Source organism: Dermacentor albipictus, chromosome 1 (genome assembly GCF_038994185.2).
Source record: "Dermacentor albipictus isolate Rhodes 1998 colony chromosome 1, USDA_Dalb.pri_finalv2, whole genome shotgun sequence".
Classification (NCBI taxonomy): Eukaryota; Metazoa; Arthropoda; class Arachnida; order Ixodida; family Ixodidae; genus Dermacentor; species Dermacentor albipictus.
Genome location: NC_091821.1, coordinates 512,817,651 through 512,837,036, shown reverse-complemented (window position 1 = coordinate 512,837,036; position 19,386 = coordinate 512,817,651). Strand labels below are relative to the sequence as shown.

Genomic DNA, 19,386 nt, shown 5'->3' with positions numbered 1-19,386 from the left:
CGGCACGTGTTCCTAACGCTGACAGTAGTGAATGACGCGCAATGAATCATGTTCACAGCAGACGTCCTCCATCTAACCTCAACATCCATATCGGATTTACCAACATAAGGAGCGTAATTCCAAAGCGTGACCAGTTTCTTAGCTTCATCGATGACATTGACGCGCACATTATCATTCTAACTGAAACCTGGCTAACTGAAGATATCCTCGATAACGAAGTCCTTCCCGCTAATCTTAACTTCACCATGTACCGTCGCGATCTCAGAAACTGTAGAGGGGGCGGTGTTCTAATAGCTGTAAGAAATACATTGTCACCATCCTTAGTATACCACGATGACGTACTTGAATTATCATGGGTTTGTGTTCATACCTCATCTGTGAAAGCTATAATTGGCATTTGTTACCGGCCACCCGATTGTGGGACATTTTTCATCAACTCACTCTACTGTAGTTTAGGATATATCAGGGATAACTTCCCCAAATCATCTCTTTTTCTATTTGGCGATTTCAATTTCCCCCAGATTAATTGGCTTCTACTTAGCGTACCTGGTAAATCGCAGTCTAGTGAGCCCAAGCAATTCCTCAATCTAACCCTTGATTTCAGTCTCCATCAAGCCATAACACTTCCAACGAGAGGGAATAACACCCTTGATCTCTTGCTGACGTGCAGTCCTGAAGACATTAAAGGTGTAACGGCTCTTCCTGGACTAAGTGACCATGCACTTCTACACATTTCCATATCACTACTGCTGAAAGTTAGATCCACCGCTGAAAAGATAATCTTCAATTACAATAAAGCGAACTTCGATGCCATCAACACGGAACTTACACGGTTTTATGAGCATTTCCGCAAGTCTTATCTATCCAGAACAGTTAACCATAACTGGGAATTATACAAAACAGCAATGATAAACCTCACAAACAAATACATTCCAAAAATAAATATTAGGTCCAATCATAGCAATGAGTGGTTTACCGTAAGCCTGAAACGCCTCCTAAACAAGAAAAAGCGCCTTTATCGATCAGCAAAGAAATCTAACTCCCCTACTACATGGGACTGATATCATCAATGTACAAAAATGTACATTGAAAACTTAGCTGCTGCAAAAAATAAATTATTTTCCATCGATCTACATAGAATCCTACAGTCGAATCCCAACAAATTCTGGCGCATTCTATGCCCTAGGTCTCACCCGAACCAAATAGCGCTTATGGGAACTACTGGAGAACCAGTCGAACCAGATCAGTGTGCCAGCGTTTTGATCTGCTATTTCGTCTCGGTGTTTTCTCCTGTAAGCAACTCTACTGCCATAACTTCACCAGAATCCTCATCAGTGGCGATGCCTATGATCCAGGTTGATACTAATGCTATCAGCAGCCTTATTGCTTCTCTAAAACTGCCGTCGTCAGCAGGCTGTGATCATATTAATAGTAAACTACTAAAAAACACATCAACAACTTCGGCTCAGATACTACAATTGATCTTTACCCAGTATTTACAATCCGAGGAAGTTCCGGATGATTGGAAAATTGCCCAAATTGTCCCAATCTTTAAATCCGGTGACCGCAAATTAGCCTCTCATTACCGTCCTATTTCCCTAACCAGTGTTCCATCAAAATTACTCGAACACATTATATCCACAAACCTAATGACACATCTTGAATCTAACAAATTTTTTTATTCGCACCAGCATGGTTTTAGGAAACACCTTTCATGTGAAACCCAGCTTGCAGAGTTCATATACGATTTGCTCGAATCCATGGATGCCAACCTCCAAATAGATGCTATATTCCTCAATTACTCCAAAGCATTTGATCGGGTCCCACACAATCATTTACTACAAAAACTCTCATCACTAGGAATACCCATCAACCTAATCCGTATGATCGAAAATTTTTTTTCGCAAGCAGTTCTCTTCTACAAATGATAGCCACTCTCCTCTTTCCAATGTAACATCGGAAGTCCCTCAGGGCGCCGGCCTGTCACCACTACTATTCCTAATTTACATTAATGACCTCGCTTGCAATATAAAATCGGAATTACGGCTTTTTGCTGATGATTGCGTCATATAGAGAGTGATTAGGGGAACCAGCGATTCATCTTTTCTTCAGTCCGATTTTGACACTGTCTCCTCTTGGTGCGATAAATCCCTCCTCTCCTGACACATTAACAAATGCAAATCCATGTCTTTTACCAGAAAACGCACCGTGAATCTGCACCAATACAGTATTGGCTCACTTTCCATTGATTCCGCATTATCCTACAGATATCTTAACCTCTATCTAACACCATCGCTATCATGGGTAACTCATGTTCAAAACATCTAAGCTGCAGCCTCTCGCACATTCGGATATCTGCGTCGTAACTTGAAGGCCACATCTCTCGACATAAAAAAACTAGCATATATAACATTGATTCGCCTAAAACTAGAATATGCCTCATCCATTTGGCACCCATCACAAGCGTACCTCGCCGCTGACCTTGAAGCTGTGCAGAATCGAGCCGTCCGATTTATATCATCATGCTATTCAAGAAAAACTAGTATTACCGCGCTGAAACACTTCCTGGCCATCCCATCACTCGAGTCACGCCGCATTATATCTTGCCTCTGTCTTTTTCATCATTTCTACTATCACCCACGCAGGAGACAGGAAAAGCTGCAACCCCCGCACAGGACGTCGAGCCGCCTAAGCCATGACCATAGCATTGCACGCATCAACTGTCGCTCTAAGGTCATCATTTTTTCCAGATGCGATAGCACTATGGAATGGCTTGCCAAATACCATCGCATCATGCACTAACCACAAATCATTCCGGGATAAACTAAATGACCATTTTTCATGAGGGCAAAAGGTTCCTGGCATATTCAATTCGGCACTCTGAACAGCTTATTTTTTTATTTTTACTGGTTTTCCGTGTGATGCCTTTTTCACTGTATTTTTCTCGTGTATTAATTGAGTGTTTCATATATATATATATATATATATATATATATATATATATATATATATATATATATATATATATATATATATATATTTTTTTTTTCTCGCGTTTCAATCCCGTGAATTTTACTTTGCATTGTATACACGTGACAAGAACATTTCACTGTTACATACTCTTTTTTTGTTATTGTTCTCTTTTGTCAATTTATTCTTTCTCTTTGACCTTGATTTTGCTCCCCCCTTATGTAATGCCTTCAGGCCTTTAAGGGAAAAAATAAATTAAATGAAATAAAGCCAACAAATAATAAAGCCGAAGCACGTTTGGTTGTATTTCTTTTTTCGTGTATGTGCGGAAAGTGATGAAAGGAATGAAGTGGAGCATCTGCTTAAGAATCTGTTTGGTGCGCGCAGACCGCTTGGTATGTCTTGAGTCGTTCACATAGCATTCGACAGATGGTAAACGCAATCACATTAGCTAGACTTGGCACACAACACATCAGTGCGGCAACTTCGAGATGCAATCGTTACACAATCGTTTGATGACAAAATTTGGGGGTGCGATCATCACGCAAGTGCAATCATTATGCAAGTAAATACGGTAATATACTGCTAGAGCAGAAAGGAGAACACCATACTTCTAATCTGAAGGTTGCAAGTTCGAATTCTTGTCCAGTCTACTACATTTCTCAGGCTTGGAGAGGCACCTGAAACTGGGGGAAAAAATGGCAAGAGATAGTGGAGCTATACTAATCCAGATGCAACCAAATTAGGAATGCCCACTAAGCTTCAAAAGAGACACTCCCTCAACAGAACAGGAGGTGGCCTCCCTGGTGCAGTATTCGGCCACTACCTCCCTCATGACTTTTACAATTATACCGTGGGCCTCAGTCCCTAGTGGCTGTGGAGCACCTGACCAAGGTGGTGATCAGACCTGTAACGCAGCAAAGGGTGCTAAGAATCTCTGGATCCAGACAGGCCGCCACTAGAAACTGAACCTGGCAATGTTTAACTTGTGAACCCGCTCAATTAAGGCTAGCTCAGCAAGGCTCTTTGAAGAACTATCAGGCATTTCTGGGATATTATTGGCCTTAGTAAGGTTAGCAGAACTGGTAATGCTTATACAGTGCTGACTGATGGCCACGCAGGCAAGAGAGAATACGGGTTAGGATTTCTAATCGATAAGGACTTTAGTGGGCAACATTATTTCTACAGCATTAATGAGATGGTAGCAGTTGCCGTAATAAAGCTAAATAGAATATATAGATTAAAGGTAGTACAAACCTACACTCCAACCTCTAGTCAGATGATGAAGAAACAACAGGCACAAACTCAGTTTACTGTGGTCATGGGCGACTTCAATGCCAAAGCGGGGAAAAAGAAGGCTGGAGAACAAACAACTGGCAACTACAGCATCGGTTTTAAATGGAGCATCACACGGTCACCCAACATTTTGTGGTTTTCCACGAGAAATTGCAGTGAGGGAAGGAAGGAAAACAAGAGGTGAAAGGCAGAGAGGTTAACCAGCTTAAGTGTCTGGTTGGCTACTCTGCACAGGGGGATAGGGTAAGGGGCAAAAAAGATAAGAAAACAAGAGAAGATTAAAAAAAAAAGCAAAGCATCAGTCTGCACATTCTATAGCTTTTCAATAAGTCCCGTTTCCTTTAAAAATTACACTAGCGCTCTTAAAGCAGTTCGTGCCGACGTCAGCTAGGACCAGGGACCAAGAATTCCGGATTTTGAAAGGGGATGAATCCTGTCGAGCGTGGTGCTAAGACTTGTCTTTGTGCACTGAAACAATGAAGCGCCTGCTCTAAGCCCTGCCCTTCGGCGCCCACCGCCATGTTCCCAAGCCATGTGCAACTTCATGTGCTGCATGCAACCGAGCCATCGTCTGCTAGAAGATCAGCCACCACACCACACGAGGTCAGATCATAGCTGCCGTTTGTTGCCGCATTTGCTTTCTACAATGCCAACTTCACATCATGAAGCAAGTGACAAATCTTTGAGCAGCAGAAGCAGGGATGACACTATGCATTTTGACTTTGACCTCATCGCCACCAGCTCAGTGACGAAACATGGCCTCGGAGATATGCATGCTGGCTTTGTCCAAGGCTGGCGCGTGTATATCTTGGAGGCCATGAACAAAGATAGCGAAGTAAACGTGGTCAACATAAGATGTGTGGGGATGCGCGACTCTCGCGCGTCCCCTGATGTTTTTCCCGCAAAGAACGCAAACTGCAAAGAACTGCTTTACTTGAATGCGAATGCGCCCTGAGAAACTGTGATTGCGCTCATAGTATAAATCGGTGGCGTTTTTTCTTGATTAAACATTGTTGGAAGTGGCGCCCTGTGTGTGTGTGTGTTTCTTCTTTGTCCTCCGTCATTTTAGCGCCTTCACTTCAGAAATTAGATTAAGGCACACGTTAAAGAACCCCAGGTGGTCGAAATGTTACGGAGTCCCCCACTACGGCGTGCCTCATAATCAGAAAGTGGTTTCAATTTCAATTTCAATTTATTTTCCCATCTTACAATACAGATGGAGGGGTTGCAGAAAAAAGCTACACCAGGGCAGCTTGACAAGTCTACAAATCTAAAGTTCAGCAGGGAGGCAGTACTGGAACTTGTACAAAAAACAAACAAGCAGATAAGTATATCAAGTAATCACTAAGTATACACGAAACAGCAATACGTGCACACAAGTAAACTCAAGCCATACTATTTAAACACATAGTATGAAGCTCCTCGAACAAGAAAACAAGTAAAAATTAATGAGAGTATAACCATTAAGAAGAGATGGAAGAATATAGTGAAGGCGTTCTTGTCCGAGTTTAAGTCGAGGTGTCGGTACTATCCATTCCTCGCCATGTCTTGTTGGATAGCTTAACGTTTTTTTCTTTAGTTCTGCTAATTTGCTGAGATTGGTTATATTATTCCTGATTTCTGATTTAAAGATGACACCGAGACGATATTTATAGAGATTATGTACTTTAATCACTCTAGAATGACTAAATAAAGTTGCACTTGGATGTCGGTATGACGTATTAGCACTTCTATGTTGGTCGGTGTCCTTGGTTTTACTTCTTCTATACACATGTCAGAGATACTTTTTTGGATTAGGTGAATACGTTCAAGGTTAGTGAAGGTTGTGGTACCCCAAACTAAGGGGCAATAATTCAAACGTGAGTTAAAGATCGAGTTGTAAATGAGCATTTTAGTTTGTGTAGGAAGGATGTTTTTAAACGACCTATAGCGCCTGTGATTTGAGCTATATTGTTTGAGACGCAATTAACGTGATGATCCCATGACATATTCGAGGAAAATATAACCCCTAGGCATTTGAACTGCTCTATTATTTCTACAGGACGTGAATTCAAAATAATATCTTCATGCGGTGGGATAAGTTTATTTTTTGGTTTGAAAATGACTGCCTTAGTCTTACCTTCGTTTATTTTCATTGAATTAGCAATGGACCAATCCTCGAGGGCTTTCATTGCAATGTTGCATTGATCAATAAGTTCAGAAATGTTATTACCGGCAAAAAACATACTTGTATCAACCGCATAGATGACAAACTTTGCATCATGGTTAATATTTATTATATCATTTATATAAATGTTGAAGAGTAAAGGTCTTAGCGTACTTCCTTGAGGGACAACGCACATGAGAGGTTTTGGTTCAGACTGCATACCATTAATTAATACCACTTGTTGCCTAAATAAGAGATTAGAGTTCAATAATGATAATGCTTTCCCTCGGATACCACAGTGCAGGTAAAGCCCCATAATTAAATTAAATTAATTCAAACAAGCAAATGAAATAGAAGCTGCGTATCAGTAAATAAAAATGTAGTAATTGAGACATTAGGAAAACATAGGAATGACATATATTAAAGAACACAAGGTTAACATAGCAGATAATTAGAAACATAACTGTGCTTACAATATGTGAAGTACAAGTCAAATATATGTTATGCAACAAAAAACTTAAAATCTCTAAGAAAAGAAAAATAAGGAAGGCAATGGGAGATAGAGAATAAGAGCAATACATTGGGGAAATACAGAAGCAACAAAAACTGTAAAATAAATTTGTATACAATATTTGTTCATATTAATGAGTCTGTAGCCAGTAGTGTGGTTAGTAGATATTTCTTCGAATCCCTCTTGAATGTTAATGTTCTGAGGCAGGGTTTAATATGGGGTGGCAGTTTATTTCAGTATTTAATGGTCGTAAAAAGGGCAGTAAACATTCCATAATTGATGTTTACTCTAGGGAGTAAAAAATTGTTAGATAAAAATCTCATGTAGTTAGTGCTAGTAAGAGCAGATATATTGAATGTATCTAAAATGATTTCATGTTTTAGAGTGCCATATAATAGTAAAACCAATTTGAGCTGGAGCATATAGCGTAATGGTAGTATCTTTGAGGAAATTAAAATTAGCACTGCATGTGACATGTAACTAGAGAAATTGATAATCCTCAAGGCTTGATTTTGTAAATGTTGCAGATGTGTTATGTGCGTGGAATATGTGTTTCCCCAGATTGAGATGCAGTTTTCTAAGTGGCAATGCACAAATGTGTAATAAAGTGAAGTTCTTATGTATTGTGGAAAATGCGAGCGCGTTAAAGTAGTACTCTTATTCCGAAGGCAATTTTGTTTGAGATCACGTCAGCATGCAGGTTAAACTTAATGTGGGGGTCAAGTTTGACGCCAAGGAACACAACTTCATGTGCAAGTGAAAAAATGTGAGTTTGTAAGATGAGCAGTGGTGCGAGCGCGATGACATGTTTATGCATATGAAAAAGCATAAACTGCGTTTTCGAAGGTTTGATCTGAAGTTGATTATTTGTACACCACACAGATAAAGTGTCTAGATCAGAATTTAGTCGATTTATTAGAGTATTTATACATTTGCTATGAGTAAATATAGTGGTGTTGTAAGCATATAGTGTAGATGAAATACTGGTTAAACAGTGAGGAAGATCATTATTGTACACAAGGAAAAATAAAGGCCCTAAGAGCAAGCCTTGTGCGACACCCCTAGTGACTGATTTAGTATGTGAGAGTGAACCACCGAAATCTACAACTGGCCTTCTGTTAGTCAGATAACTGCGGATGAGCGAAAGAGCTAGGCCACGAATGCCCAGAGCTTCTAATTTCTAGGAAAAAATGTTACGACAGATGGTGTCAAATGCTTTACTAAAGTCAATGATCTTTCCCAAGATATTTCCCAATGTCTTGAGAAATATCTACAAAGATGCCAGCAAAGCTGCTTATAAACACTCCGCGCTCCCTAGATCCAGAGGTGAGGAAACCGTTGGACCAGTCATCGAAGCCGAGCCGCCTTTGAGTGGGAGGGCTTACACACACATGTACGCACTGGTTTCACTGCCCCCACCGAGGTGAGACGGGCTTCGCAGAACTCTGGGCTTACGGCTTGAAAGGCATGTGGGGAGGTGCCGCCAATTGCCTTCCCTCAGGAACTCCCTCGCTCACGGCAGACCAGGTCGGCGGTGGCGGGTTCAGTAACAAAGCCTGGTTCGTCAAACTCATCTCGGTCTTTCCGCGACAAAGAGTCACTGACGTGGCGTATTGTCCTCCACACACCGTAGACTTAGTGGCGCCGTTCAGCTAGAGAATGACGGTGGTTTCCCAGAAAACGCTAACCCGGTTGCTGCAGCTGGCTGAGAAACTTTACATGTTGGCACCTTGGTAGGCCATTCCTAACACCGTGCAGTGCACGTGTGCAAAATGACACTAAAATGTTCAAAGCAGTGTATGCGATCCGCAGACTATGTTTTTCCACCAAGCCCAAGGGGTGGTTTGGGAGGCACAGTCTCCCCAATGTTTTTCACTGCATGCATGGAAGGAGTATTCAAGCCATTAGACTGGAAAGGCTTAGGAGTGAGGATGAATATCCCAACAACTTTCAATTTGCAGAGGGTAATGGCCTGTTGAGCAACACTGGGGATGAATTGCAACAAATGATTGACGACCTTAAGAGAGAGAGCGTAAGGGTGGGGTTAAGATTAATGTGCAGAAGACAAAGATAATGATCAATAGCCTGGCAAGGGAACAAGAATTCAGGATCGCCAGACAGCCTTCAGAGTTTGTGAAGGCGTACGTTTACCTAGGTCAATCACTCACAGGGGACCCTGACCATGAGAAGGAAAATTACAGAAGAATAAAAATAGGTTGGAGTTCATACTGCAGACATCACCAGATCCCGACTGGAAGCTTACCACTATCATTGAAAAGGAAGGTGTACAATCGATGGATTCCACGGGTGCTAACATGTGGAGCAAAAATATGGAGGTTGACAAAGAAGCTTGAGAACAAGTTAAGGACCGCGCAAAGAGTGGTGGAACAAAGAACGTTAGGCATAATGTTAAGAGACAGGAAGAGAGCGGTGTAGATCACAACGAAAATGATGATAGCTGATATTCTAGTTGACATTAGGAAAATAAAATGGAGCTGGGAAGGCCATGTATCACATAGGGCAGATAACCGGTGGACTGTTAAGAGTTACAGAATGGGTGCCGAAGGAAGGGAAGCAGGGACGTCGAGGGGGCAGAAAGTTAGGTGAGGTGATGAAATTAGCAAATTTGCAGCTGCAAGTTGTAATCTGCTAGCGCAAGACCGGTTTAATTAGAGATCACTGGTAGAAGCCTTCACCTTTAGTGGACATAGAAATAGTCTGATTATGATGATGTACGTCTTAGCAGTAAAAATTGCTCCACAATTTCTTAGAACTGTCCTAGTAGAGAGCATCTTGTCAATAAGCAGTTATGAACACAATGGCATAACAAAGTTCACCAATATTGCTAGATTAAAAGCATGGGCTACATGCCAGAGGATAGAAAGCTTCATCACAAAAAATGCCTGCTCTGTGGTGGCCGGCCCTGCAAAAAGTAGGCACCACTATAACATGATTGGGACACACGGCAGTGACACTAATCTGCAGACTGGGCTCGATTTCAATCAGCACTTTCCAGCTCAGGCTGATCACACATCAGCACAAGCACTGCCCCGACAGAAATGGTGCATTCCATCCTCTGTTCGACTGCTGTTGGCTGCCTCGTGCCAATCACCAGCAACATGTGCACCTGAGCGGGCGCAGGCGAATGACCAATTCACGGGCAGAAGATGTTTTGCTTGTCACAAAGGTTCTGGGTAAGTGCATACAATGTATGTAGACTTGGTTATATCTAGACTGTAGAAAAAATTGCTTTGCTAAAGACACTCCATATGGAGGTCAGTGGAACCAAAATTGGGAAATTAGAACTTAATTATCTTGCGTTATACTAAACTGAGGTTTCATATATCGAGGTTAGACTGCATAAAGTTTACGAAACTTCGACTCGGTCAATTCAAGCAATGCGGCCATCAGACACTCCATTTTTGTAATAAAAGAGAAGTGCTCGCCGCCTGATGCCACATGGCAGACGAGAGGCAACAGGGCAGCCTGCAAGGAAAGCGAATGGCCACGGCTGGCCCGTGGACGGGTTGACTTACCCCCTGCAGGCGGGGTCCGGGCGGTTAAGGCCGCTCAGCATGCGCAGCACCACGGCGACGCCTCCCGCGCGCACGAAGCCTGCCTGGAACTCTTGTGCTTCCTTGGAGCAAGGTGCCAGGGCTGGCAGCAGCAGCGAGTAGGCCACCTGCAGTGCACGAGGTTGTGGACAGAGCCTCATTTGCATTGGCTCGGATCTTTCCTGGGCAAAACATTCTCAGAGCCCTGTTTAGTGCACTACAAATGCATGCACAAAATACCTCGAGGTGGTAGAGCAGCTCGGTGGGCGACAGAGTGTGCAGCAGAGCCTCCAGCGCAGCCCCTGACGGGTCGCCTTCTCCACGGTGCTGCTCACACAGCTCGCGCAGCCGCTCCACCGTCTGCACATCTGCACAGTGTACGGGTCGCTCGTTGGTGCAAGTGAATATGCCTGCTTAGGTTTGCACGCATAACCCACGGTTCCTTGCAAGTAAGATAATTATTTGCTCTAATTATTTGCTAATTAGTTTTGCATCGCAATATTTAAAGGGCCCAATAAATGTTATGTAAGGAACACACACACATTGTGGGATTATCACCCGCGCTCTTGAGACAAAGGAATGACAACACAGTAGTGCGAACAATCACAAGGGCATTTGTTGCACCTTTCATAGACTAACGCCTGCTAGCCGAGTTGCTATCCACAAAACATGCCATTGGGCACGTGACAAATTGAGGAAGTCCAACTCACTGCGACTAAATAGCGAGCGAATATGTTCGCCCCATACAGGACACGAACGCCTGGTCGTTCACACATACCGTAGTGTTTCTAAATAAATACCCTATACAAAAATGTGGTGCTAGTGTTTACGGGGGTTCTCCTGAGCGTTCCCTCAACTTACATGGGGAATGATGGGAAGTACACGCTTCGGATTGACTTCAACCTTTAGACTAGCGGCGTTTGCTTGAGGCGCAGTAAATGAAGTTCTACTCAAATATTATCGTGTAAAAGTTAATCTTATTTCTGCAATGTCCTATATAATGCACAACACGTTACATTAACTTTGTATGACTTTGATATTGAAGCACGGTTTACTATGGTTTTCACCAGGACACACCAGGGTCTGCATTCTTGTGCAATTAGGTTGCCGATTTAATGCCAGATAATCATTATTTATTTATTTTACAACAGCAATAAAAACCGTGCATGTACTTGCATAAAAATACTCATCAAGTATTTATGGAAATAGAAATTTTGTATTGTGAGAAAGTGTTGCGCCCTTAAGAGAAATGCTACAAGTGTCGTCTGCTACAATGCCTGCTCGCTGCAAACGTGAGACTTTTCTTGCAGATGACAGGCACTTTCGAACTCTCTCACTCTTTCGAAAGGCTGCGTCAGCTTTCACGATTCCTGAACATCTTCAACAACTTCCAAGCATATCTGCTGCACTGCTAGCAGGGATGCTTGAGGCCTCCTAGGAGTATGCTTCATTTTATTTTGTGTTGACGTACCGCTTCCGAAGCGTTACAGCGTGGCTTTGCACTTACCCATTTTATGACACTGGACTACAGTCAGGAAGCAGCAACCTTACTTACCACAAGTAAGTTTGTGTTCTCAAAGGCCTAAAACATGCATTTCAATGAGCACTAAACAAGCAATGCATAATGAAACCCTCAATAAAATTTGATTGCCAAGCCACTAGAAGTACAACTGTATATGTCTTGTGTCAGTAGTGCCTTCTTTTTCCTATTCTCAAGTCTCATGAAGCATGTAACGCTACACCACCAACCTAACACACTTAACAAACCAAGGTCCAAATGGTCCAAATATGTTCTTTCAATGTTTGCGATGCCGTCGCATTCTTGTCAGGGCTTCGACGCCACACTGCTACACAAACATCATCCTAGCCACTATCGCCACTTCGAGCAACAGAACAAAGGCAGAGAGCTCTGCGTTGTACTGTTTCTGCAGGTAATAGCAATTGCACTTGGAGTGAAACCAAAACTGCCAAAAAATACTTGTAGTCAAGAGAATACCAATCTGTAGCCTGTACTTCCCATCATTCCCATGATGGTTGAATGATCACAGCGCCAGATTTCCCTCTAGTTATACTAATATGGAACTCTATGGCGCGTACGGTCACGCAAACGGTGGTGGCGCGTTCAAACGATCGTGTTCGTTCATTACGGGGTAGGCCTCTCAAGACGGACTCGCAGAAGCATGGAACGGCGCGTGCGCTGAACGTCCGTGCCGCTTGCCGACCCCGAGCCAAAGAAGAGCCTACTCCCTGTATCACCCGACTAAGCCCGCCATTAGGTGGCGCTAGCAGCACAACACTCGCGCCATCTCTCGTACTACCCTGTAAGCACACAGACTGGTGCTGTAAAGCCATGCGGCGAAGCCGGATTACAGGAGATGGGAGTTATGCAGAAAAACAACAGATCAGGGGAGACGTGAGAGTCGCGCATCCCCACCACATAAGCAGTCGATATTGTATATAATATCAAACTCGCGCAGCCGAGTTGGCCGTCTCGTTGAGGTTTACCAACTGAACTAACCGAACCAACCGAGGACTAACCAACCGCGCAGCTGCAAGCACGGCCGACTCGGAGTGTTGGTCGTGGTGCAGAGCCAAGGACAAGATGACCACCTTCAACGAAATAGTGAAGTGGTACAGACTTAACAGACAGACTATGCCGCCACCTCACCCGGGGCTTATCTGGAAGGAGGCACTGTTATACAGGCAATTACAGACGGGGTCCCTGCTCACCCTGGTGCACGTGTGTATGCGAGTGACGCGTGTAGAGTGTGCACGAAGGAGAGAGCCACCGCGGCTCACATCCTTTGGGACTGTAGCATAAATCCGCGAGAAGCCAGCGAGAAGACGACACTCAAGCCGCAGCTAGAGGCTGCAACAAGGAGCTATGACAAAGAGACACAACTCAAGGCCGTCCAGCAGGTCTCGGCAGCTCTAGAGAGGCAGCGACCGTGCGAAACGGAGAAAGGGGGCAGCACCCCCAGGAAGGGGGCGGCGGCCCTCTTGGACCCGCAGAAGTAGCGAGGAACCAAGACCTCGCGGAGCACAATGCACGAGACTGACGTAGCGGCCGCGTCGCGGTAAAAGCTTGTCCTCCCTGCGTGGAGGGAGCCTAACCGACTCTGCAGGCATTTTCACTAAAGTTGTTCTCTCTCTCCCTCTCTATAATATCAAACTCGGACATATTGAATTATTGTCTATATCAAAAAGTTGTAAAATCCCCTTGAAAATCCCATGCAAAAGTATAGGGATGTACCACGTGTACGTTGAACTTCCGTTCACCGCCACATTTGATATATTAAATGTGCACCCCTGCAAGTTCATTTCTGAAGGAGGCACTATAACTTCTAGCGTCATCGGAACAGGTTTAATGCCGACGATTTCAAAACAGCACTGCCTGAGAACAAGACGTAATACTGGGTGTTTCTAGAAAGATTTTAAGTGGACACGGCGGCACGGCCGTGACAATGTCACCAAACGTACTTCTACCTGTGCAGGTTTTCGCTGGCTGCTTGCTCTTCGTTTCTGATGGATCGGCATTGTTCCCCGCTCAAGGATGCTGCCTGCACCTTGACGGAATCAACGCTGCGCAATGGCGCCATGGATACAGCTCGTTCTGTGCATCTTCATCCGGCTTCGTCATTTTCCGCCTCCCACACGTGGATAAGGACTACGGCGCACCATCTTCGGGCGCACTGACGTCACCACACCATCACAGGACAACAAGACCAGTGCATATAAAAGGCGCTCCTGCAAGCTCCTGCTTCAGTGGACACGGCGGCACGGCCGTGACAATGTCACCAAACGTACCTCTACCTGTACAGGTTGGTGATGAAAAGTATGGCTTCCGTAGTGATAACCATTGTATACTAGTGCTGCAGTGTCCACACGGTTTTTTCAATTATGTGTGTGACTGTTTTTCGATATCACTTCCTTTACTCAAGCTGTCTGGAGACATTGAATCCAATCCTGGCCCTGTTACTGAAAAGATGTTTACAGAACTAATCAGCACACAGAAAGAAATTCTGTCCAAAATATAGGAAATTCAGCAAAACCAAACATCGTCTGAGTCACGCATTCTTGAAATACAAACCAGGTTTCAGGCTAATGAAAACAAACTGTAGAGCCTTGACGGAACACACAAAAGGCTTGACGACTTAGAAACTGCTACGGAAGGTCACGGCTTGACAATGAATAGTATCTCCAGGCAACTTGACGATTTAGAAAACCGATCTCATCGCAACAACCTCATAATTCGAGGTGTAAAAGAGGAAGGGCGCGAATCTGAAGAGATCTTGCTGAAGAAGGTAAATGACAATATATTGGGAGAAAAACTCGGACACAAACTTAACTCTATCGAAAGAATTCATAGACTAGGAAAGAAAACGCTGGGCAAGGACCGTCCTGTTATTTTGAAGCTAAATAATTTTAGAGATAAGATGAAAATTATGCAGAACTGCCACAAGCTCAAAGGTAGTCAAACAGCATATCAGAGGACTATTCTAAAAGAGTTGTCGATATCCACAAGAAGCTGTGGAATTTGTCAGATGTGGAGAGGAGCAATGGCCTGAAAGTTAAATTACTATTCGATAAGATTAAAATTGGCGACGACCTTTACATTTGGGATGAAGTAAACGCTCAGAGAGTGAAGTGTCATACCCCTGCAGAAATCGATGAAGTGTGACTCAATAATTCTCCCAAAGCAGGCTTTAAGGCGATAAATATAAATGCCAGAAGCATTGTAAACAAAGCAACCACCATTGAAAACATTATCTTGGAACACGAACCACATATACTAGTAATAACTGAAACTTGGCTTCATCAGGATGTATCAGACGAGCAAGTCACGCCGCCAAATTATTTAATAGTGAGAAGAGATCGGATAGAAAGAGGGGGTGGAGTGGCAATAATGGTCAAAAGCGGTATAGTATTTTCTGTTTTAGATGGTCCAAGTAACATAGAATCAGTATGGATAAAAGTTAGGTTAAATAACCGCTCGGTGATAGTAGGTGGTGTGTACAGAGCCGCAAACTCCCCTGCAGACATGGTTGTTAGCTGAAGAAATTTCATGGACAGGAATTTAAAACAGGACAACTCAATTCTACTTTTAGGTGATTTTAACTTGCCCGGAATTGACTGGAATACACTCTCCTTTAGTGCAACGGATATGCCTAGCTGTGAAGAACTAATTGAGCTTGCATTTTGTTATAACCTAACTCAAGTTGTAGAAGGTTACACCAGAGTATGCGAAACAACCTCATCATTTTTAGACCTAGTCTTTATATCCTCAGAACTGCTACCACATCTTTGTGACTGCGAACCCTGCGGAGGTATATCTGATCACAAAATTGTGATAATGGTTTTAGATATGGTGCCAGATCGTTTGCATAGTAAACGTAAGATATTTCTAAACTTTGCAGCCGCTGACAACGTTGGTGTGTTGGAATGCCTTGAGTTCATTTGATGATTTCATGCATCCTGCCTATAATGGTGCTACTGTAGACAAATTATGGGCCTACTTTTCAAACATGGTGGAACATTGTATTATGCACTTTATTGCCAAGCTTTCAAAATGTACAAGGAAGAAGAATCCCTGGATAACAAGAGAAATCATACACATGAAGCGGAAATTAAAAAAAAAGAAAAAAACGGAGGGCAAACAGGATTAAGTCTGTTCCTGGCGATAGCAGTGCCATTAGCCAAATGAGTAAGCAACTCAAGCATCTTGTGAAGGTGGCTAAGGACAAGTTCTACAATGTAACACTAAAAAAATTTTTAATAGAGGCACCTACTAAATTTTGGCGCTATGTTATTCCTTCATAGCCTAAAAAAAAATGGAGACAAAAATAATGCAGAAAGAGCTGAAAACCTTAAAGGGCCCCTGAAACGGTTCGGACAAATTTTGTAGACGCGTAGGGTACAGCTTAAGTAGAACATTCACACCACAATTTAAGTGAAGCGTTACGTATTAATGGAGCTACAAGCAATTAGAAGTTACCCTCCTCCCCAGCCACGCTTTTCCTCCTCAACTCGTTCGCCGAGCGAGCGGGGCTAAGTTCCGCCTTCATTGGTCCTGCGTCACGATGCGACGTCACATTGTCCACTCCCGGTTGTTTTGGAGCCCGCCCCCGCCTGCGCGAAACTTCTCCGCTAGCCGCTTGGCTGTCGACCCCAAGCAAGAGCTATCGAAGCAGCGTGCATTGCGAGCATTCTGTCGTAGCGCCGAACGCGTCTGGTATTCCGTTAACCATAGGCAAGCTGGTCATTTCGGCAAATGACTGGAGGCATAAACTCAAGCTGATGAAGGAACTTTGGCGTAGACGTACATGAGCGGCCTGATCGGTCTGCTTGGTCCAGACACTTGTTGGCGCAGCGCTTAACCAGCCAAACAAAGCGCTAATGCTGATCTAACCAAGTGCAAAACATTTTAAACATTTATAAAAACAATGTTGTGATGATTACACTCCTGCGAAATATACGCACCAGCAATAAAGAAGAATACGCTTCGTTGCTGCTACTGTGTATGGTTGAGCTCTATGCCACCAGGTGGCTGCACCGTGCAGACCATTCACGTTTGCCGTTCTGCTCATCTCGGCTCATCCCGTTACGGCACAGTCAAGCGGCCAGACCCTGTCCCCTTGCACTTATGTTTGCCCAAATACGGGACTCGCGAAACGCTATTGCGTTAGTAATCTTCCGGTGTAAAGTGACGGCCACAAACGCGCAAATCCTGGCGCTGATCGGATAGCGGCAGTCCGATGTGCAGCAGCCAGTTCGCTCGTACGCTGCCTTGCAGAGGGACACGATTCGCAGCTTGACATATTGCCAGTCGATACGTTTGCAGTCCACAAGGCAACAAAGTCGAATCATAGTGCTCGCGAAAAGACTGAGACCAACTCTGACCACGGAGCTCTCGTCAAAATGGAGTACGTTGTAACACAAGCAGACGACACTTGCTGTGTGCCGGAAGTGCTTAAGTGTACTGAAAAACTGTTCTTGTGCATTCTCTTTATGCTACTTTCTCTTTATAAAAACAAATTAACTAACATTCCAACTATTACGAAGATCATTTGTTTACCATAAAGTTGGAAAAATTATCGATCACGCGCCCTGGTCAGCCAACCGGATAGCTCGCCCCACTGACGTCAGATGGGTGATTTCGGTCATATGGGTAGGGCCCGCTTAAAATTCCGCCGAGCAGTGAGCTGCGATCGGCAGCAATGTGCATTTTCAAAACCTTATAATAAATTACATGCTTTACGCAGAGCACTTAGATGTGTCAATTAATGATCAGAAGGATCTACTCTAACGACTCAGTACGTTTGTAGAAAATCGTCAAAAGCGCGCCAGGGTCCCTTTAACTCATTTTTTTCATCCGTCTTCACTTCTGACGACGGCTTGTCACCAAAAGTAGCAGACACGTCTGGCTGCCCTCCAGTTCAAGACTTAGAAGTCACAGAGCAAGCAGTGCTTAACTTGCTGCTTCAATTGTCTGTAAAGAAAAGCCCAGGCCCTGATGGAATCTCCAATGAATTCCTGCTTAGATATGCAGAGTGGGTTGCCAAATACCTCACAAAAATTTTTCAATCCATTACCTCGAGTTCTTTCCCGTCCGCTTGGAAATATGCCAAAGTTATTCCGGTCCATAAGAGTGGTTCTTCATCGGTTGTCAATAATTTTCGACCAATTTCTCTCCTTTGTACATGTTCTAAGTTGCTTGAGCATATTGTATTTAAACACCTTATGGAATATCTTGAAAATAATAACATACTTCATCCTTCTCAACATGGGTTCCGAAAAGGTCTATCTACAATTACCCAGCTCATAGAAACCGTTCACGATCATTCCGAGGGAATAAACAGCCGTGGGCAAACTGACATATTATTTTTGGACTTTTCAAAAGCATTCGATAAGGTATCCCATCCAAAGTTGCTGCTAAAGATTAATGCTATATTCAGGAACTCCAAAATAACCCACTGGTTTTCTTCCTACCTCACCTCCCGTGAACAGTTTGTACACCTCGTAGGTTTTTAATTGTCTTCTTCCCCTGTGGTTTCAGGTGTTCCACAGGGAAGTGTCTTGGGCCCCCTTTTATTTTTGGTTTTCATAAATGACCTCCCAAAAGCTATCACGGTCCCAATCATACTTTTTGCTGATGACTATGTCGTGTACAAAACAATCGGGACCCCAACTGATCAAGAAGAACTGAACGCTAATCTGCACGCATTAGAACATTGGTGCGCTAAGTGGCAGAAGGTGCTTAACTCTGACAAATCCGTAATTATGTCTGTTACTAAAAAGAAAAATATAATGGTATACCCTTACTCCATTGCAGGTAAACCAGTTAATAGAGTCCATTAGCATAAGTATCTCGGCTTAACCTTCACTTCTGACCTATACTGGAATACATACTTAGATAATGTATGCTCCAAGGCGCGCAAAGCAATTTGGGCACTAAGACGCAAAATTTGTAATGCAACTCCCGATGTAAAAACACCCCTTGTAAAACCTGTAATTGAATATGGCAAAATTGCTTGGGATCCTTACACTGCGTCTAACAAATTAAAAATTGAGAAAGTTCAGAAACTTGCTTCCCGTTTTATTTTCAATAAATATCGCCGAACTGATTCACCAACCGAATTATGTAAATTAGCAAACCTTAAAAGTTTAGAATACTGCACTAAGGTAGATAGGCTGAAGTTTCTTTACCTTTTAATTCATGGCCACTTGAATATCAACACATCACCATATTTTACAATACACCCTAATGAGACATCAAGACATCACCATTCCATGTACATTCCAGTGCCGCGTTTTTATAACGATTGTTTCAAGTACAGTTTGTTTCCTTGTGTTATTAAAGAATGGAACATGCTGCCTGATTCCATTGTAAATATTAACTCCCTCTATGC

At 43.3% G+C, this 19,386-nt stretch overlaps 1 protein-coding gene across 7 annotated transcripts in view; it reads right to left on the bottom strand.

Annotated features, from left to right (window-relative positions):
• Positions 1–19,386, bottom strand: part of faf (ubiquitin carboxyl-terminal hydrolase-like faf) — a 758,782-nt gene that overhangs the window by 261,873 nt on the left and 477,523 nt on the right. For all 7 annotated transcript variants that reach the window (XM_065437146.1, XM_065437151.1, XM_070532615.1 and 4 more), the window contains 2 exons: positions 10,718–10,845; positions 10,460–10,605 (listed from right to left, as the gene is read on the bottom strand). In XM_065437146.1, the coding sequence (XP_065293218.1) occupies positions 10,460–10,605; positions 10,718–10,845 (274 nt within the window). The remainder of the gene's footprint in view (positions 1–10,459; positions 10,606–10,717; positions 10,846–19,386) is intronic.